The sequence below is a fragment of the Trachurus japonicus genome, chromosome 18 (assembly GCF_045865225.1).
Source record: "Trachurus japonicus isolate A0001 chromosome 18, Traja_1.0".
Taxonomy (NCBI): Eukaryota; Metazoa; Chordata; class Actinopteri; order Carangiformes; family Carangidae; genus Trachurus; species Trachurus japonicus.
In genome coordinates this window covers 25,672,312-25,694,517 of record NC_140924.1, presented here as the reverse complement: position 1 = coordinate 25,694,517, position 22,206 = coordinate 25,672,312, and the positions used below count along the sequence as shown (strand labels likewise).

The 22,206-nt window shown below is 39.4% G+C and overlaps 1 protein-coding gene across 1 annotated transcript; it reads left to right on the top strand.

Annotated features, from left to right (window-relative positions):
* Window positions 1-19,113: 19,113 nt before the first annotated feature.
* On the top strand, window positions 19,114-22,074 carry LOC146969422 (uncharacterized). Its single transcript, XM_085759392.1, has 6 exons — window positions 19,114-19,135; window positions 19,232-19,567; window positions 19,698-19,746; window positions 19,839-19,933; window positions 21,330-21,364; window positions 21,952-22,074. The coding sequence occupies exons 1-6, from the start codon at window positions 19,114-19,116 to the stop codon at window positions 22,072-22,074; spliced, it is 660 nt and encodes a 219-aa protein (XP_085615518.1).
* The last annotated feature ends 132 nt before the right edge of the window (window positions 22,075-22,206 follow it).

Here is a 22,206-nt window from a genome sequence, read left to right as displayed (position 1 = left end):
CCCCTATTGGACTGCTAAGAATGACAGAGGCAACACATTTATGGATGAGTAAAGACAGACAAGCAAATTATCTTTGTTAAGAAAAAAGGAATTCATTCATTAAAGCTGGTTTTAAGTAAATGTTGTTGCTTATACTGCAGAACTTGATATTAGCGCATGCAGCCATGTTACTTCTGAATTGCATGCAATTCAATAACAAATATTTACTCTCAAATGTGGCCATGATTATTTATATATATATATATATATATATATATATATATATATATATATATATATATATATATAATTTGTATTACAGAGACTTTAAAATAAGTAATGATAACTCTCAAGTTATATTATCCATTCTTGAAAGAAACTGAGAAAGTAATTGTTGTAAACAAAGACTCATTAGGTGAATGGGTCGTTAGATGAATGAATGGGTGCAGACAGCTCCACTGCAGTATGTGGAGGTCCACTCTTTGATAGGTAAATGTCGCTCAGAGATCCAAGTCCCCTCTTGGCAATTTCTTTAAAAATAATTAAAAGTCACATTTTCAGTAATATTATGGTAAAATACCTTAAAAGTCAATTTTATATTCCATTTTTGGTTTTTCAAAATAAGCAGAAACATAAGACCCCTCTTGGCAGCTTGGCCTGACAGGTCCCCTCTTACCCCTATTGGTGTGTATGTGTGTGTGTGTGTGCGTGCGTGTGTGTGTGTGTGTGTGTGTGCACTGTTGTTCCTATCTAAGAGGGGACATCGGCGTCGTTACACATTCACCAACAGGGGACCAAGCAGCCAACAGGGGACTTTTTTTAGGTCCCCTGTTGGACATGCTTTAAATCAACTTAAAATCATGTGAAAAACCTTCTGGTTAATTTTTTCAACTTTAGCCAAGAGGGGACCTGAGTGTGTGTGTGTGTAAAATACCATATTCAGCAGTGCCCCGGCAGGCTGGAGCAGGGGTTTTAACGACTCATTCACACACGTCGTTTCTTACACTCCTCCATAGTGTGAACGACTTGCAGCCCTGGCAGCCTTTCAGACTGTAGAGAGGCTATCAAACAGGCTCCTTAGTGAACAAACCAGTACCTTGAAACATAATTTGTTATTCTTCGTAACAAAATATGAAGGTCCCAGTTTCATGGATGTCTTAAGTTTAAACTCAACACTGTATTAGGTATAATAGAAATTTTAAAATATTGAAAAAATTGATCACCCATGACAAAATTTGAGATAAAATGGTCATTTAGATAATTTCTGTTGAATTCTGATTAAACATTAAAAATAATTGACCTTGCTATTGTTGCTTGTCCAGTTTTTTTAAGCACAGGGTTTCAATTATACAATATACATGTGTTCTCAATCTGTATAGGAATTATTAGTTGACTTACATTGCAGAAAAAGGTCCACACTTGGTTTATATGGAATGACAGGGGTCCACTGTTGGTTGATGCATAATGACACACGAACCCACTTAGCAAGTCCCTATGTTAAACTATTGCCAGACACATTTCTACAGTCTATTAATTTTTCACTGTACTGGTGTTTTATACTACTTAACTGCATTGTTGTCACGGGAAAGTACTTAAACTACTCACAGTTTGACATGGCCTGATGGCTCAGAGCCACAAAAAGTTACTTTTTGGCCACGTACATCTCATATAAATGAAGCCCTGTTGGGGCCACCTATGGTCAGACTTTTACTTTTTAAATGCATGTGATTTCAATTAATTTTAATGTATTTGCGTCATAAATCTGTATAGGAATTATTCGTTGATTTACGTTGTAGAAAAAGGTCCACACTTGGTTTATATGGAATGACAGGGGTCCACTGTTGGTTGGTGCATAATGATACAAGTTCCCACTTAGTTAGCATGGAGTGAAATACACACTCCATCATGTATGAATAAGAAAGAAATAAGCAAAAGTGATCATCCGTAAGAGAAATTTTTCATCAAAACTTAACACAAACATTTCTAATAAAGTAGCACCAATAATGTTTTCATTATTTTTAAATGTAGGGTGTAGCCTACTACTGCAACACACATATCTACAGTCTATTAATTTTTCCCCTACAAGAGTTTTATACTCCTTGACTGCATTTTTGTTATAGGAAAAATATTTGAATTAAAACTCAGGGTTTTAGGTCATTTTCATGTACTTGCATCATGAATCTGTATTTATAAGGATGTATTTTATTTACTGTTTTACATTACAGAAAAAGGTCCACACTTGGTTTATATGGAATGACATGGGTCCACTGTTGGTTGGTACGGAGTGACACACACACTCCAGCATGGGTGGATAAGCAGAAATGAGATAAATTGCTAAGTTTTAAGATACATTTTTAATCTAAATTTAATACAAACATTTGTAACTATTAATACACACAACACACACACACACAAACACATGCAAACACACATATTTAAACTAAAGTAGCACTGGTGAAGTTGTCATTGTAGTTTTTTTAAAACATGGAATGTACTGTGAAAACTCAATGGCAACCTATCATGATACTTAAGGGAATATTTCAGTTATTGACATTTATGGATCAACAATAAAACATGTATGGGAAAATAAAAGAGGAGCTGGAGGGTCATCAGTTTGTCTGAGATACAAGGGATAATTCTTCTAGAGGATGGATTAACCTCAAAAGCTCAAAACTTTCATCAAAACTTAATACAAACATTTATAATGAAGTAGCAACGGTAATGTTGTGTTTTTTTATGTGGGGGGTACTGTGAAAACTCAATGGCAACCTACGATGATATTATGTACAAGTAAACCATCAAAGAGGTAGCCTACTGATATACGACAATTTGATATGGGAAAATACAGAGGGAATGGGGGATCATCAGTTTGTCAGAGATACAAGGGATAATTAATTGAGAGGATCCCTATGTTAAACTATTGCCACACACATTCACACAGTCAAAATGTTTTTAAACTGTCACGACCTCGAGAAAGCCATCCATGCGTTGCAGTAATCAGTTCTAGATTGGACTATTGCAATGCACTTTATGTTGGCGTCTCCCAGTCTTCACTCAGTCGCCTCCAACTTGTCCCAAACGCTGCTGCCCGTCTTTTAACTAACACTAATAGACGTGAGCACATTACTCCTGTTCTTAACATATAACTTTTTAAAGCACTTAACAGCCTGGCCCCACTGTATTTATCTGAGCTACTTTATTAGAAATGTTTGTGTTAAGTTTTGATGAAAAATTTCTCTTAAGGATGATCACTTTTGCTTATTTCTTTCTTATTCATACATGATGGAGTGTGCATTTCACTCCACTTACTTACATTCAAATCAGACTGACTGAGACATGGGTAAATGCAATATAGAGTCACAGAGCATTTTTATGAGCTACCATTCTCTGCCAGAAATGTTGTCTGGGAACAACAGCTTACTTAACATGGCACAAGAAATTAGGATTCATCAGATTGTCCGAGATACAAGGGATAAGGCATTGTGTGGATGGAATAACCCCAAATAGCTCAATGTTGAACTGCTGCAACACAAATAAAAAAAGTTGACAGTGGTGTGGACCGTGTCTGAGGAATATAGTCCTTGCTGTGTCCTAATTGTCCTTTACAAGCCTTTGTAAGGCTTTGCATGTTTTTTTATATTTATGCGTTCCTTTGTTTCCCTTGATTTTCTAAATACCTTTTAATGAGTAGTTTAACAGGGGGCTTTTTGGGGTTATTCCGTCCACACACTGACATATTCCCTGTATCCATGACAATCTGATGAATCCTAATTTCTTAGTCCATGTTAATTGTTCTCAGACAGCATTACTACTAGCAGACAATGGTGGCTCACAGGGTTCAAAATTAGTGGTCGCCAGTCGCCAGTGGCGACTAACTTTGATACTTTGGCGAGTAAAGGAAGCCGGCTGACTGGCCACTCTGGCGAGTGAAAAAAAAAAACTACTTCGTTGTTGTTACTGTTCCTCCCGACCCGGCTGTGACGCTTGGGTTGTGAGCCGGTGTCGTGCAGATCTTAAAGCTCACAACATGCCGTATAGCAATGATTTGTGACCGATTACAACGCTCGCGGCGCACGTGTGTATTCCTCTCTCTTCAGTCTGGTGTTTGGCTGCACTTTCAATAAGAAAAGTTCCATATGAGCGCGATCAGCAGAGACAGAGCACAATGGATGTGGCATTGATCAGATATCGCAGCGCACATGTTTGTTTAACGGCAAAAAAAACATTGCTCCAATTTATTTATTTATTTTTTTGCCGTTAAATAAACATGTGCGCTGCCGCTGCGATATCTGATCAATGCCACATCCATTGTGCTCTGTCTCTGCTGATCGCGCTCATATGGAACTTTTCTTATTGAAAGTGCAGCCAAACACCAGACTGAAGAGAGAGGAGCAGCAGAGCTCCTCTGACAGCTCCTCTGTGGACCTGCAGGAGAGCTGCCACGTCTTTTTTTTATTGCAGCGCCGTTATTACAGGTGATGCACATCTATGTCCGTGTAGCTACATTTATTGTCTGATCTTCCTTCATGGTGCACAGTGTCAGTCCTCCTGTGAAACTTTTAGCTACTAAATAATATGACTGAAGGCAGTGGAAGTCTGCACATGTCGACACGCCCCCATGAGTTGACGACATAAGGAGCTAATAAATAAATATATATAAATAACTGATAGTATTATTCGGTCAAGTTCTTGTTATAGGTTAATGGTTAAACGGTTAACCATGTGCATCTCTAAAATAAACCTTTTAGGGAAAAAAGGCAAACTTGACTCCTTTATTCCACACTAGAATATGCTAATAGCTATGATATGTGATAAAAATGCTTATGAGTGTATTATAACAGTTCAACACAATGAAAAATGTACAAAACAGCTACCGTATACATAATTTTTGGCCAGTAAAAAATCTTTCTGGCCAGTAGATTTTTAAAGCTCACTAGCCAGTTGGCCAGTGAGCAAAAAAGTTAAGTTTGAACCCTGGTGGCTCATATAAAGGCCCTGTCACAGAATATTAAAACACACCTTCACAAAACTCATCAAAGAACTGACAATTCTTTAGACAAAATGGAATATTGCTGGTGCACCCACTCTTTACAGTTGCCACAGAAGTTGAGTCACCAAAGGCCATAGGTGCGTAGGTAGCACATGGCCAACCTAAGACCTGGGAATACCTGTGTCTCAGTCGGTCTGATTTGGATAAAGATATTGGCTGAAAGAAGGTAGAAACTCTGAAGCCCAACCTGAAAAAGCTTAACGACCATCGTCAGCGACGACAAACCATCCCCCACACTGCCCACACTCAAGGACTGACACAGGTCATCTGGCACTCACTCCGCTCTCACTCCATTCACTCACTTCTCAGATCCCAGTTCAGGGGTCGACAATATAAATGGCCCGGTGGCCCGGACGTACTTTTCAAACCGTCAGGGCCACCAGAACGCTCCAAGAAAAAAATATAACAAGTAAATAAATAAATCTAATTTCACATTAAATCCCTGTGGTTTGAAATGATAACTGTCAAATCGTCTCGGTAATTAGTGCTAAGAGATCCCGACCCGATCAACGACAGAGACATCTACTTTCTGTGCGCAGCCAGCGCTGTGCCCTGGCACGTCAGCACCACCTGCAAGCAGCTGCAGCTCCAGCTCACTCACTGCTGCTGATAGAAGGTCGTCACAAGAACCGATAAAAACCTTTTTCTTAACCATGAAACTTCCCTCCTCCTCAGTGCGTCGGGTCGAGTCCTGTCGGGACCGACGCGAACGTTACACACGGGCCAGAGCTCGCGCTGGGGCGCCAGCTGTTCGGTGTGCGCCACAGCGGTGGCACGTCACGTGACATTTAGACCATAATAACAACAACAAAAAAACGTGTGTAAACGCAAAACTGAGCTGAAAATGAAACAATGAGTCAGTTTTGCACCAATCTGTGGAAACAGCCTAAACGTGAATGAATGAGAACAACAGTTATATCACTGAACTACTTGGAGGATAAAAGTAATGACTACATAACTTCATATTTGTGTTGAGGCATATTTACCATTTTAACTCTGTTTTTACTTCATTGTTAAACCACAGTGGAGGCTAAATATGTGAAACAGTTATTTATTTATTAAATAAAGTAGCCTGATGAATTTAAAAGCACTTTTTTTGACCTTCTTTAATGAAATTGAATGAAAAATATCTGATACAGGATATAAATCCTCAGACTCAAATAAATAACAACATACAAAAATTAAACACAAATATACCAACTCATACATAATCACTAAAATACATATAACAAAATAATCCCCCAAAATCTCAAGAAACTACAAGATCGTGGTATTGAATAAGTATCAAGAATGTTGGAAATTGACTAGTAATGGTATCAGAAAGTTCCAGCCTCGATGGCGAGACCGCAGGAATTGGCTGGGATATGTTGTTTTTCGTTAATATGGGGATCGATACCTATTGTCCTGGGCCAGTGGTTAGAATGGTGGGGCCAGTGATCTTCAAAAGCCACTGGCCCAGAGGGCCTGTGGCAAATTTCCCTTATTGTCTACCCCTGCAGTTCAACAACTCTACCTTAAAGATAGGATCTGTGAAATACATGAGTGCTGGCGACTTAACTACTTCAATGTAGAGGAATGTTTTGTGCCCACATCATAGACTGAAACCCCATTAAAAATGTTCAACTCGACTTAGAAAACTGTGTGTAAATGTAATGAAGTCACATTGCTTACTACAACATGCACAAGGTTATACCTAGATAATAAGGAATATACACACTTGTGTTTAGCTGGGTACTGAAACGAAAGAAAATCATTAGGAAACAACCAAAATAGATAAGAAATGAATTACTTAAAAATATACATTAATTAGATAACCATCTTCTGAACACAATTAATTGAATTTGTTTATAATCCACTTCAGATGCTATGAATAAGGTAATATGGGATTGTTTAATGTACAATCCACACATCCTGAAAGCAATCAGACCCATTTCTGCTGAGCACCAGTGTGAACTGAATACAGCTTTTATTGTGTACTTCCCACTTAATGTAAACTCTCTGATCCTGTGCCAATCCTGTACCTTTTGACAACTTTAAATTAGGTTTCAATTTATACACCAATTTCATCTATAGATGTGTATGACGATGTGATACAGTGTGTAATATACAGAAAAAAACACAAATTTAGCTTTAGTTTTCATTTTTGTTGTGGACCAAAAATATTCAGACAGGTATACATGAACTCCAGTAGAGCTAACAGTTTGTTAAGTAAAAATGTGTGTTGCAGTAGTTCAACAGTGGGTATTTTGGAGTTATTCCATCCACTGTAGCTGATTTATCCCCTGTATCTCTGGCAATCTGATTAATCCTAATTTCAGACAACATTTCTACTGGCACACAATGGTAGATCATATAAAGGCTGACAAAATATTATACTGATCACAAGGCATCACACACCTTTACAAAACTCATCAAAGACTTGACAGGGTGGATTATTGCTGGGACACCCACTCTTTACAGTTGCCACAGAAGTCCATAGGTGTGTAGCACATGGCCAACCTAGGACTGGGGAATTCCATTGTCTGCTAGTCTGATTTGGATATAAGATCTTGGCTGAAGGATGTTAGTCTTTTCCAGGTTGCCCTTCAGAGTTGCTAACGACCATCGTCAGCTACAAGAAACCATCCCCCACACTGCCGACAGTCAAGGACTGACACAAGTCGTCTGGCACAGATTTAAAGCCCTCACTCACTTCACTCACTTCTCAGAAGCCAGTTCCACATTTAGAGTGGAGAGTGGAGGTAGAGTTAAGCCTACCACACACATAAAGATAATCGGGCTGATTTTGCCCCGATTTTCCCCCTTCCGACCAAAGACAAAAATCGGCCGATTATCCTATGGTTTTAAGATTATTTTATGAGATTCTCTTGTAGTGTGTGGTGTGTTAAGAGTCAAAATTCTCACAACAATCGCCTCGGAAAACGTTTGACGCCGATAATCGTAAATATTAAACATGTTCAATATTTACAAATCAAAAGTCATCTTGTGTGTGGAAAGCTGGTGTTGTGCTGAGAAGTGCCTGCTTGCCAAGCTCTGCATGCTGCTCGCGGCAAGCCACTTCTCGACACAACACCGGCAATCCCACAGAGAGCCACGGTGCAGCCCTGGCATTACATGAGGTTCACACAGACATTCACGCATACACGGGAGATTTCCTGATAGCCGATAGCAAAGACAGTAGCGCTCGTAGCCGGCAACAGCCAGCAATAGAGCAGCCGTGTTTAAGCGATCATGTGACCGCCGCTCACAGCCGCTTGACTGCTCGGCGTCCGAAGCCACAGACACACAGACACACACAGACGGGATCGTTGTAAAGGCTGAAGTGTCCCGCTTTCATTAAAAAAAAATTACATCGCTCTCATTGTCCATTCCGGAAATAGACCCGAAAGAGTAGCTACAACAATACTGATCTCTTTCTGAGTTTTCTGACCAGAGGGTCAAGATTCTGAAAAATCTTAATGTGTGTGGTGAGCTGTGTTTGGAATATCACAGCACACCACACACAATACGATCAAAACTGTTCAATCACAGATTTTTTATCTTCATGTGTGGGGTCTTTCACAGATAAAAAAAATTGGTTGAAATTTAGAGTGTGTACCAGGATTTAGGATCTGTGAAATACATGAGTGTTGATGACTTCACTACTTCAATGTAGAGGAATGCTTTTGTGTCCACATCATAGACTGAAGTCTATGGGTGGGAACTGAGAACTGGTTCCTCTTCAGAACTGGTTCCCACGTGATCATTTCCTTGGGATTTTGTGTGTGCATGCTTAATGATTCCGCTAATCAATTTAGCTTTTTTTCCTTTGCAAATGTGCATGTTTCTAACCCAAACAACACATGCTGTGTTCAGGTCAGAACGAAGGCAAACACGGCGTCGAGACAGAAGCGCTCTAAAGTGTCAGGGTAGATGTGATGTGACAAAAAATATTCAGATTTATAAAACACTGCATACACACACTTGCAAGTAAAGTGCCTACAAGGCACATACATACTGTAGATAGTAAGGAATATACACACTTGTGTTTGGCTGGGTACTAAAACATCAAAAAATCATTAGGAAGCAACCCAAATGTGTAACAAATTAATCACTGAATCAGATTGCCAGTCTACTATTTGTTTTCAAAATAAATTTGATTAGAATTAGATTTATTGTGTACCTCCCACTTAACTCATTGAGTGCCATTGACATACATATATGTCAAACGCAGTTTTCTGCGGCTGGTAAATGGGGACGCTGTCGCCCACACTGTGAGTAATTTTGGGGCTTCTGGGAAGTGTAGAACGAATGAGACTGTAGATCAGAGCAAGAAGTGAAGAAGAAGGAGAAGACGAGTGCGATCGCTACGGAGATAAAAAAGTTGGAAAAAGTTTCTATTTCTAGAGAAAAACGACGGACAGAGCCTGGAACAAGTGTAACGTGGAGCTGTGATGAAAGATTTCTCTTACGGATGATCACTTTTGCTTATTTCTTTCTTATTCATACATGATGGAGTGTGTATTTCACTCCATGCTAACTAAGTGGGCACTTGTATCATTATGCACCAACCAACAGTGGACCCCTGTCATTCCATATAAACCAAGTGTGGACCTTTTTTTCTTGCAATGCAAAACAATAAGTAAAATGCATCCCTATTAATATATATTTAGAATGCAAGTACATTAAAATTGATTGAAACCATGTGCTGTTAAAAAGTAGAAGAGTGACAATAGGTGGCCACCACAGAGCTTCATCTATATGGGACATTAGGTGACTACAGAATAACACTTTGTGGCTCTGGGCCATCAGACCATGTTGAATCCTGAGTTTAGTTATTTAAAGTAGTTTTCCCATGACAACAATGCAGTCAAGGAGTATGAAACTTCAGTAAGTCAAAAACTTGACAGACTGTAGAAAGGTGTGTTGCAGTGGTATATCATATTACTTAGTGAGGTTAATCCATCCTCTAGAAGAATTATCCCTTGTATCTCAGACAAACTGATGACCCCCAGCGCCTCTTTTATTTTCCCATACATGTTTTATTGTTGAGCCATAAATGTCAATAACTGAAATATTCCCTTAAGTATCATGATAGGTTGCCATTGAGTTTTCACAGTACATTCCATGTTTTAAAAAAACTACAATAACAACTTCACCAGTGCTACTTTAGTTTAAATATGTGTGCTCACGTCTATTAGTGTTAGTTAAAAGACGGGCAGCAGCGTTTGGGACAAGTTGGAGGCGACTGAGTGAAGACTGGGAGACGCCAACATAAAGTGCATTGCAATAGTCCAATCTAGAACTGATTACTGCAACGCATGGATGGCTTTCTCGAGGTCGTGACAGTTTAAAAACATTTTGACTGTGTGAATGTGTGTGGCAATAGTTTAACATAGGGATCCTCTCAATTAATTATCCCTTGTATCTCTGACAAACTGATGATCCCCCATTCCCTCTGTATTTTCCCATATCAAATTGTCGTATATCAGTAGGCTACCTCTTTGATGGTTTACTTGTACATAATATCATCGTAGGTTGCCATTGAGTTTTCACAGTACCCCCCACATAAAAAAACACAACATTACCGTTGCTACTTCATTATAAATGTTTGTATTAAGTTTTGATGAAAGTTTTGAGCTTTTGAGGTTAATCCATCCTCTAGAAGAATTATCCCTTGTATCTCAGACAAACTGATGACCCTCCAGCTCCTCTTTTATTTTCCCATACATGTTTTATTGTTGATCCATAAATGTCAATAACTGAAATATTCCCTTAAGTATCATGATAGGTTGCCATTGAGTTTTCACAGTACATTCCATGTTTTAAAAAAACTACAATGACAACTTCACCAGTGCTACTTTAGTTTAAATATGTGTGTTTGCATGTGTTTGTGTGTGTGTGTGTTGTGTGTATTAATAGTTACAAATGTTTGTATTAAATTTAGATTAAAAATGTATCTTAAAACTTAGCAATTTATCTCATTTCTGCTTATCCACCCATGCTGGAGTGTGTGTGTCACTCCGTACCAACCAACAGTGGACCCATGTCATTCCATATAAACCAAGTGTGGACCTTTTTCTGTAATGTAAAACAGTAAATAAAATACATCCTTATAAATACAGATTCATGATGCAAGTACATTAAAATGACCTAAAACCCTGAGTTTTAATTCAAATATTTTTCCTATAACAAAAATGCAGTCAAGGAGTATAAAACTCTTGTAGGGGAAAAATTAATAGACTGTAGATATGTGTGTTGCAGTAGTAGGCTACACCCTACATTTAAAAATAATGAAAACATTATTGGTGCTACTTTATTAGAAATGTTTGTGTTAAGTTTTGATGAAAAAAAAATATCTTAAGAATGATCACTTTTGCTTATTTCTTTCATATTCATACATGATGGAGTGTGTATGTCACTCCATGCTAACTAAGTGGGAACCTGTGTCATTATGCACCAACCAACAGTGGACCCCTGTCATTCCATATAAACCAAGTGTGGACCTTTTTTTTCTGCAATGCAAAACAATAAGTAAAATGCATCCCTATTAATATAGATTTAGAATGCAAGTACATTAAAATTGATTGAAACCATGTGCTGTTAAAAAGTAGAAGAGTGACAATAGGTGGCCACCACAGAGCTTCATCTATATGGGACATTAGGTGACTACAGAATAACACTTTGTGGCTCTGGGCCATCAGACCATGTTGAATCCTGAGTTTAGTTATTTAAAGTAGTTTTCCCATGACAACAATGCAGTCCAGGAGTATGAAACTTCAGTAAGTCAAAAACTTGACAGACTGTAGAAAGGTGTGTTGCAGTGGTATATCATATTACTTAGTGAGGTTAATCCATCCTCTAGAAGAATTATCCCTTGTATCTCAGACAAACTGATGACCCCCCAGCGCCTCCTTTATTTTCCCATACATGTTTTATTGTTGAGCCATAAATGTCAATAACTGAAATATTCACTTAAGTATCTTGATAGGTTGCCATTGAGTTTTCACAGTACATTCCATGTTTTAAAAAAACTACAATGACAACTTCACCAGTGCTACTTTAGTTTAAATATGTGTGTTTGCATGTGTTTGTGTGTGTGTGTTGTGTGTATTAATAGTTACAAATGTTTGTATTAAATTTAGATTAAAAATGTATCTTGAAACTTAGCAATTTATCTCATTTCTGCTTATCCACCCATGCTGGAGTGTGTGTGTCACTCCGTACCAACCAACAGTGGACCTCTGTCATTCCATATAAACCAAGTGTGGACCTTTTTCTGTAATGTAAAACAGTAAATAAAATACATCCTTATAAATACAGATTCGTGATGCAAGTACATTAAAATGACCTAAAACCCTGAGTTTTAATTCAAATATTTTTCCTATAACAAAAATGCAGTCAAGGAGTATAAAACTCTTGTAGGGGAAAAATTAATAGACTGTAGATATGTGTGTTGCAGTAGTACAACCTACATTTAAAAATAATCAAAACATTATTGGTGCTACTTTATTAGAAATGTTTGTGTTAAGTTTTGATGAAAAAAAATATCTTAAGAATGATCACTTTTGCTTATTTCTTTCATATTCATACATGATGGAGTGTGTATGTCACTCCATGCTAACTAAGTGGGAACCTGTGTCATTATGCACCAGCCAACAGTGGACCCCTGTCATTCCATATAAACCAAGTGTGGACCTTTTTTCTGCAATGCAAAACAATAAATAAAATGCATTCCTATTTCCTATTAATTGGTTGAAACCAAATGTCTAGAGCATTTTGACTATTTAAAATTGAGATGATAGTAGATCCCCTCTTGGACTGCTAAGAATGACAGAGGCAACGCATTTATGGATGAGTAAAGACGGACGAGCAAATTATCTTTGTTAAGAAAAAAGAATTAATCTATATTAAAGCCGGTTTAAAGTAAATGTTGTTGCTTATACTGCAGAACTTGATATTAGTGCATGCAGTCATGTTACTTCTGAACTGCATGCAATTCAATAAAAAATATTCACTCTCAAATGTGGCCATGATTATATATTTATATACAATTTGTACTACAGAGACTTTAAAATAAGTAACGATAACTCTAAAGTTATATTATCCATTTTTGAAAGAAACTGAGAAAGTCATTGTTGTAAACAAAGACTCATTAGGTGAATGGGTCGTTAGGTGAATGAATGGGTGAAGACAGCTCCACTGCAGTATGTGGAGGTCCACTCTTTGATAGGTAAATGTCGCTCAGAGATCCAAGTCCCCTCTTGGCAATTTCTTTAAAAATAATTAAAAGTCACATTTTCAGTAATATTATGGTAAAACACCTTAAAAGTAAATTTTATATTCCATGTTTGTTTTTTCGAAATAAGTGTAAACATAAGACCCCTCTTGGCAGCTTGGCCCGACAGGTCCCCTGTTCCCCCTATTGGTGTGTATGTGTGTGTGTGTGTGTGTGTGTGTGTGTGTGTGTGTGTGTGTGTGAGAGTGAGTGGACCAGTACATTCGTGAGCGAAGTAAGTGCAAAACACTCATGTAAATTACTACAATCCAATTTTAGCACACAGTTTGGATTTTTTTGTATGTAGTATAGATTGCTCTGTTCCACAATACTGTTTAGAAGCTCGGTGTCGAAGAAATCTCAAAAGTACTGAATGAGCAGCTTTCCACACTGGGACTTCTTTTGCAGAGTTTGGTTTCACTGACTTCCACTCCACCCTATGTCTTTTCGTTCTGATAGCAGCTGCTCTTGCAGGAGTAACTGTGCTAGGAAGTGCATCATCCTCTCCTTCAGTGCTGCTGTCATCACTGCTACTGCTGCTGTGGTCACCTGTAAAAAAAAAACAAACAAAAAAAAAACACTATTGAAAAGTGCAGACATTTGTATTTACATAATACACAGCGCGCTCTAACGGTGACATCCACAAATATGAGGCTAACAATACAAAAGCTGGAAGTCTGTACAGTATTATATCATTATTACTGCTATTTTTATCACCTTGTGCAGGTATGTACTCGTCATCACTGTCTCACTGTCCATCACTATCTGCTGGTGGAACCCTGGTTTGTACTCCAGGAGTTCCCTTTCCATAGCACATGGATGCATGCATATTCTCTATCCCTCTGAACGACTCTGCTGTTTCGAAGCGCTTCACTGTTGTTGTTTCGATTGACAGGTCGTCAAGGGCGTGCGGTCTCCCAATCACAGTAGTTGAACCGCATTTCTTCTGCGTAAATGACCGAAATATGAAAAAAAAAAACATATGGAGACGGTCACGCAAACGCGCCGGCATTTGTGCCACACATCTAATTTAAAATGTGGCGTTTCTAACAAGAAAACGGCTTCCTGCTGCAGACAGGTAGGCTATCTGCTGTGTGTGTGACTATACACAGTTTATGAACATGTTTGTCATTGTTTATTTATTTGTTTTGGGGTTTTTTTTCTACACAGAAAACACTAAGTGAGGGGGCGCCAGCGGACATAAATCATTATTATTACCTTTTTTTTTTTTTTCCCCTTGACTGGCGGCGCCCCTCCAGCAGTTGGCGCTCTAGGCGACCGCCTATATCGCCTATGCCTAGAGCCGGCCCTGCATGTATTGTACAGTAAAACAGCGCAGCTCGAGTTGGCTGCCTGAATTAGTTCACAGGCTTTGTGTCATTAATGTGGTCACACTGAATGGCAGCCTCCACCTCTTTCTAGCCAAACCCCCGGTACAAGAGTTCAGAGACATAAAGTGTCTCTGCAGCAGGACGATCATACGCAACACGTTCTCACTCCCAGTGCGTCAACAGCCTGACGAACGGTCACTGTCCCTCACCGTCACATGCCTGACTCATTAGGTGCCCGTTTTTCGTCAGGTTTTGACGCGCTCGGCTTTCAGTTGATTCCAATGCAGTTCCCTTCGCGGCGATATGTGACGCTCAGAGCAAGTGATCCAGCCGAGCCGGCGTGCGGCACTGACAGACGCTGTGAGCAGAGGAAAACTTTTTTTTTTTTTTTTTTTTTTGAACTTTTCCTTAAATCTTTATTGAACCTGATGCTGCTGTGTCTGACGTAGCTTTCGGCAAGGACGTCCTTTCGGTTATTTATTTATTTATTTATTTAGTGATCATGGTGTTTGGTGCAGAATAATCAATCAATCAATAAATAAATTACGTCCTTGTCGGAAGCTGCGTCAGACCAGGAGGGGGGAGGGGGGGGGGGGGGGGGGGGTTGTGGATTCTACAGGTGAAGACCACTTCCGTGTTCAAAAAGCTGCTCTGTTTAATCAATATTCTGAAGAAAGATCTGATTATTAGCCACAACGCTGTAACCATCCAAGGAAGACTGTGTAACAATATTATGTGCTTCTGCTGAGTCCAAAAGCCCTGTGTAATATCAACTTTATTTTAAGAAAACACGCTTTGTTTCCAATGTCATATCACAGAGAAGCACTACATTACCCATAATCCTCATATTTATCAGCGACGTGTCTGATTGGTTGAGCTTGCTGTTACCAGCAAATGAAAAAATAAAACAAATTGAGCTTATATTATTTTCTTAGTAACTAAAAGGTCTTAACATCTTTTTTGTTTTCAACATTGAATAAAAAAAGGGTGCTATATTGTTAAAATTCAACAATAAAGTGCATAAAAGTTGGCTTGACTTCTTTCTTTTTTTCTTTTTTTTCATAATTTTCACCAGCATCTTTCTGGTCCACATCACATCACATTTATTGTAATTTTTAATTCAATGAGTGACATTTTATTTTTTATCTGAAAAACATTATTATGAATTCAAGGGTCAGAGGTCACTGATTAGTGTTAAATTTAACCTTTTTGACCCTGTTTCCTTGAATAAATCACTAAGACTTTGATGCGGGAAGCTGAGATTTTGATTCGATTTTGTTCAGAGCACTAGGGACAAAGTTTCTGTAGAATTTCAGACCTGTCGGACGTCCAGAAGGGTCACAGCTGACTGTCCAGGCTCGTTTCTCGGCCTTCAAAGCCTAGATTTAGAAGCTTTTTGTCTAATAACGTCTACATCCTTGGGGTTATAAGGCTGAAAGTTTCATGTATTTGTCCGAGGGCCTAAGGCCATCCACCATGTGCAGTTTCAAACCCGTGCGACCTTCACAAGTGTCAAAGGTCGCTGATCTGTGACCTTTTTGACCCCGTTTCCTTGAATAAAACACCAAGACTTTGATGCAGGAAGATGAGCTTTTAATAGGTTGTCCAGAATGTCTAGTAGATTGTGTGTGCAAAGATTCAGAGCTCTGTGACATTCAGAAGGGTCACAAATAGCCAAAAAGCAATGCTCCTTTCTCTGACCTCATATTAAAGGAGAAATGCAATTCTTTAATAGCTTCCAGGTGCTTTGGCCTATCAGGCTGAATTTTTAGCTAAAGGAGCTGGTGTACGATCAGGAAGTAGGGGAGCTGTGCATAAAGCCAATTGGTAAGTGTCAAAGGTCACAGGGGTCAAACATCAAAGTGAATCCAGCCATTCCTGCTTTTTCTCAACAAAACATACACGCTTTAAGTTATCATCATGAAATATTAATAGGTTGTATATCAGAGAGTCCTCTATCAGAATATTTTGGTCCCGTTGCTCTAGGGGCCCCAGGGGGCCCCGGGGGGCCACTTGGCTTTCCCATGCTCCCACAGAGTTGGGTCTCGGGGTGATGGATAAGGGCCTCACCATGAGTCCACAGGCCAAGTTTCAAGTGATTTGGTCGGTTTCTATGGAAACGGCGGCCTCAAGGATACAGAGGAATGCGACTGTTTGAAGCCCCGCCTCTCGAAAAGTAATGGCTCAATCAGGACCAAACACACATCTACGCGTTCGTCTTGGGCCCCCGAACCATATATTACGAAATCAGAACTGCACGACTTTTGGAAATGTGTTTTGTCTATTTCGGCTTTTCAGACTCAGAGTCTGTCAGACTTAAAGCTTGAGAGACCCTCTTAGTCAGAAAAGCCGAAATAGACAAAACACATTTCCAAAAGTCGTGCAGTTCTGATTTCGTAATATATGGTTCGGGGGCCCAAGACGAACGCGTAGATGTGTGTTTGGTCCTGATTGAGCCATTGCTTTTCGAGAGGTGGGGCTTCAAACAGTCGCATTCCTCTGTATCCTTGAGGCCGCCGTTTCCATAGAAACCGACCAAATCACTTGAAACTTGGCCTGTGGACTCATGGTGAGGCCTTTATCCATCACCCCGAGACCCAACTCTGTGGGAGCATGGGAAAGCCAAGTGGCCCCCCGGGGCCCCCTGGGGCCCCTAGAGCAACGGGACCAAAATATTCTGATAGAGGACTCTCTGATATACAACCTATTAATATTTCATGATGATAACTTAAAGCGTGTATGTTTTGTTGAGAAAAAGCAGGAATGGCTGGATTCACTTTGGTGTTTGACCCCTGTGACCTTTGACACTTACCAATTGGCTTTATGCACAGCTCCCCTACTTCCTGATCGTACACCAGCTCCTTTAGCTAAAAATTCAACCTGATAGGCCAAAGCACCTGGAAGCTATTAAAGAATTGCATTTCTCCTTTAATATGAGGTCAGAGAAAGGAGCATTGCTTTTTGGCTATTTGTGACCCTTCTGAATGTCACAGAGCTCTGAATCTGTGCACACACAATCTACTAGACATTCTGGACAACCTATTAAAAGCTCATCTTCCTGCATCAAAGTCTTGGTGTTTTATTCAAGGAAACGGGGTCAAAAAGGTCACAGATCAGCGACCTTTGACACTTGTGAAGGTCGCACAGGTTTGAAATTGCACATGGTAGATGGCCTTAGGCCCCCGGACAAATGCATGAAACTTTCAGCCTTATAACCCCAAGGATGTAGACGTTATTAGACAAAAGGCTTCTAAATCTAGGCTTTGAAGGCCGAGAAACGAGCCTGGACAGTCAGCTGTGACCCTTCTGGAGGTCCGACAGGTCTGAAATTCTACAGAAACTTTGTCCCTAGTGCTCTGAACAAAATCAAATCAAAATCTCAGCTTCCCGCATCAAAGTCTTAGTGATTTATTCAAGGAAACAGGGTCAAAAAGGTTACATTTAACACCAGTGACCTCTGACCCTTGAATTCATAATAATGTTTTTCAGATAAAAAATAAAATGTCACTCATTGAATTAAAAATTACAATAAATGTGATGTGATGTGGACCGGAAAGATGCTGGTGAAAATTATGAAAAAAAAGAAAAAAAGAAAGAAGTCAAGCCAACTTTTATGCACTTTATTGTTGAATTTTAACAATATAGCACCCTTTTTTTATTCAATGTTGAAAACAAAAAAGATGTTAAGACCTTTTAGTTACTAAGAAAATAATATAAGCTCAATTTGTTTTATTTTTTCATTTGCTGGTAACAGCAAGCTCAACCAATCAGACACGTCGCTGATAAATATGAGGATTATGGGTAATGTAGTGCTTCTCTGTGATATGACATTGGAAACAAAGCGTGTTTTCTTAAAATAAAGTTGATATTACACAGGGCTTTTGGACTCAGCAGAAGCACATAATATTGTTACACAGTCTTCCTTGGATGGTTACAGCGTTATGGCTAATAATCAGATCTTTCTTCAAAATATTGATTAAACAGAGCAGCTTTTTGAACGCGGAAGTGGTCTTCACCTGTAGAATCCACAACCCCCCCCCCCTCCTGGTCTGACGCAGCTTCCGACAAGGACGTAATTTATTTATTTATTGATTGATTGATTATTCTGCACCAAACACCATGATCACTAAATAAATAAATAAATAAATAAATAACCGAAAGCACGTCCTTGCCGAAAGCTACGTCAGACACAGCAGCATCAGGTTCAATAAAGATTTAAGGAAAAGTTCAAAAAAAAAAAAAAAAGTTTTCCTCTGCTCACAGCGTCTGTCAGTGCCGCACGCCGGCTCGGCTGGATCACTTGCTCTGAGCGTCACATATCGCCGCGAAGGGGACTGCATTGGAATCAACTGAAAGCCGAGCGCGTCAAAACCTGACGAAAAACGGGTACCTAATGAGTCAGGTATGTGACGGTGAGGGACAGTGACCGTTCGTCAGGCTGTTGACGCACTGGGAGTGAGAACGTGTTGTCATACGCACAATGAAGAGTCTCACCGATGTCAGCTTTACTTCTCTGCTGTAAGTTCTGTTGTTGGATCATTCATCAGAAACATCATTCAAGATGTTCTGCTGTTGTGTCATCAGCTCTTTTGTTGTCTCTGCTGTTTGTTTCAGACTGGATCTCTGTCTCAGTGTCTCACACTGTGGACGTCCAGCCTGGTCAAGACGTCACACTGCTGTGCTCCAACATTTCCAAAATGGCAACTACTACAGAGTGGTTCAGAGTGGTCAACAGAACCAGAGTCAGCTGTGTCTCCACGATGTACTGGGCTGACGGAGAAGCTTCATGCTGTGATGGATTTGACAGTAGATTTGAAATGGGCTCCAACAATTTCACTGTCTTTCTGAAGATCAACAGAGTGGATTCATCTGACCCTGGACTGTATTTCTGTGGATTTTACATAAATGGCCACACAGTCATTGGTGATACAACACAGTTAAATGTTCAAGGTAAGATTGTATTTAAGTTCAATCTCTTTCAGACATTTTCCATTATGTTTACTGTATCTCTGATATAATGGGACAATAGGGTGAAAACAGTAAAAAGAAACAACCATAAACGGAATCTTTGTTTTTTCAGGTGATGATGAATCTGACAATAAAGACAATGTTGACTCTGTTACGACAGAGCAATTTCAATACAGACCATGTCTAAAGCAACCCGAGGTTTATCTATGATTCTTATCGTAGCAGGGTCTGGTGGAATGAACAACTGGAGAAGTGGGATACTGGTTGGTCTGGTTCTGGGTGTTTTGATGGTTTTCTTCATCATCTGCATCATTGTCCTGGCTGTTAAAATCAGGAAACTTCACAGAGGCCCTACTAAGCCAGACCGCAGTAACAGTGAAACTGAGAAAAATGGCTTTAAAGTTTTTTGATTTGCCTTCCAAATGTGTTGTAGGTAGATTAGTGAAAATACACAGATTTGACAGGTTTTCATTAAGTAATATTCATGCAATTAAATATATGACCACATATTTTACATTTTACCCCTAAAAAGCAGATACTGCGCTCTGGTGACAGGTTTCCTTACACAGATAGACAGGTAATGCTGAGGCAAAGTGCAGTAACTACAATGTTGTTGTTTTCTTCCAGCTTTCATTACTTAAAGCAGAAGTAAGTGGTCCGTGGTCGTTTTCGCTAATGCTGCGTTCCAGGCAGGCTTTTGAAATCGTAAATTACAGCTTCAAGTCACAACTTACGACTTTGTAGCGTTTCCAGGCAACCCACTCGTGTTTTTCCGACCTGTTTTATCGGTGAAAGTCACTATAACGGCCACTCGTAACTTCCGACCAGTGAACTTGTACCAGATCGAACTGGTACCACTTCACGGTCGGAAAAATACGAGTTTCCTTGAACGCACCATAACAGTCCTCGTCCCTACGTCGCCACATTCACGGCGTTCCTTGGCTGCACACACAGCCCTGCATGCCGTTCTCTCTCCTCATTGGATAAAAACTGTAGGATACGATAAATGTTTTCTCTTCGGCTCAGAGCAGAGCAGAGTGACTGAGAGACCCGTGTTTCAGACCAAACACTCTATGTAAGTGATTGCTGTCGGAAGATATAACTATTTAAGACTTATATTAACACAAATATATCACTTACTTCTGCTTTAATTACTAACTTTGACCACCTCAAAAGTGATTAATAATTTGACAGTACAAACTTTAGTGAGCTAACATTAATGTCCAGTGTTTAGCTAAATTTTTATGTGCTTGTGCTAACCTGTCGAAGCTAATGTTAGCTAGCTACCGTAACTGGCTAGCGGTGTGTAATAGAGCGCAGTAACTGCAGCTGAGGTACAGGGAAAAAGAGGCAGAGTGCAGTAACTGCGCAGTTACTGTGGTTTGGCTCAGTTTTGAGTGTGATTTTGTACAGGGAAACAGATACAGAGTGCAGTAACTGTAGTTACTGCGGTCTGGCTCAGTTTCAAGAGTGATTTTGTAGTTACTGCAATTTTTCATACCTCATATCTCTAAAACTGAGCAAAATTGACCGCTGAAAATTTTACACAAGATAAAACATTTATTGACAAGTTCAATTTTACAAAAAACTCAATTTGGAATTTTCACGTAGTTACTGCGGTCTGGCTTAGCAGGGCAGTGCAATTTGATTTTATAATTTGTTGCACATACTCATGTAAATTGTGTCAACATGATGGAAAACTCCACAACTGCAGTCAGTAATATTTAACGTTTGTCTTGTGTAGCTGTGAGTGAAGAACCACAGACAGGAAGAAACCAGGTAAAACATCTTTTACTCTGAGATACGTCGTTAACTCAGTTTTCACTGACAGGACCAGTTTAACCTTGATTATTTGATTGATGCAATGATGTTGCTGTTGATGACTGTGTTCAAAGAACCAATGAGAATCATTAACCCAAAGCTGGATGATTGATTAAATATTTAAATCAAGAAATGTCTCAAAACACTTTATCCAGGTTTTTATACAAAGTGGTGTGAGAATCCCTATAGTCTTAGCAGTAGGGATTTCTGGGTTTCCCTCATCAAACTCATCAAATACACAATCCAACAACTCCAAAACGCTCTCATGGACAAGTTGTGATATGCACATTCACCATGCTATGAGATAATAAGATTTTCTAGGTAAATTTATGCAAAACTGCTGATGCACGTTCCCATGGGGGCAGTTTTTCGGCAAGCAGTCTCTGCATTTTCCCCGAAAACAACTCTGTCTCGTAATGTTCCGTTATCTCATAGCGTGGTACTCCTAAAACTATAGGGATTATGGCAATGGGCCAATTTGCCAAAATGTTGAACTATCCCTTTAATATATCTATAATATTAATCATTATGCTTATAATCTCCAGAATCTGGGTCCAGATGACGTGAACTACGCAGCTCTAAGTTTCCAGGCCAAACCAAAAAGACGCCGCAGGCCTGCATCAGATAGAGAGATGGAGACCAGCGTTGTGTACGCTGCCACCAGATAGAGTCAGGAAACGTCTAGAAGAGCAGCTCAGGATGAAGCTGAGGCTTTGCCATATTCACACCGTGTTATGTTTTTTTTTTTTGTGTGTGTGTGTAGTGAAGTATTCAATGTCAAAAAATAAATGTGTAATATT

What these genes read in the sequence shown, in the direction of transcription:
- LOC146969422 (XM_085759392.1), top strand. Translation starts at nt 19,114, where the DNA reads ATGTCAGCTTTACTTCTCTGCT. An exon ending in AATCAGGAAACTTCACAGAG is followed by an intron (nt 19,934 to 21,329) that starts GCCCTACTAAGC and finishes TGTCTTGTGTAG; the next exon opens with CTGTGAGTGAAGAACCACAG. An exon ending in CACAGACAGGAAGAAACCAG is followed by an intron (nt 21,365 to 21,951) that starts GTAAAACATCTT and finishes TATAATCTCCAG; the next exon opens with AATCTGGGTCCAGATGACGT.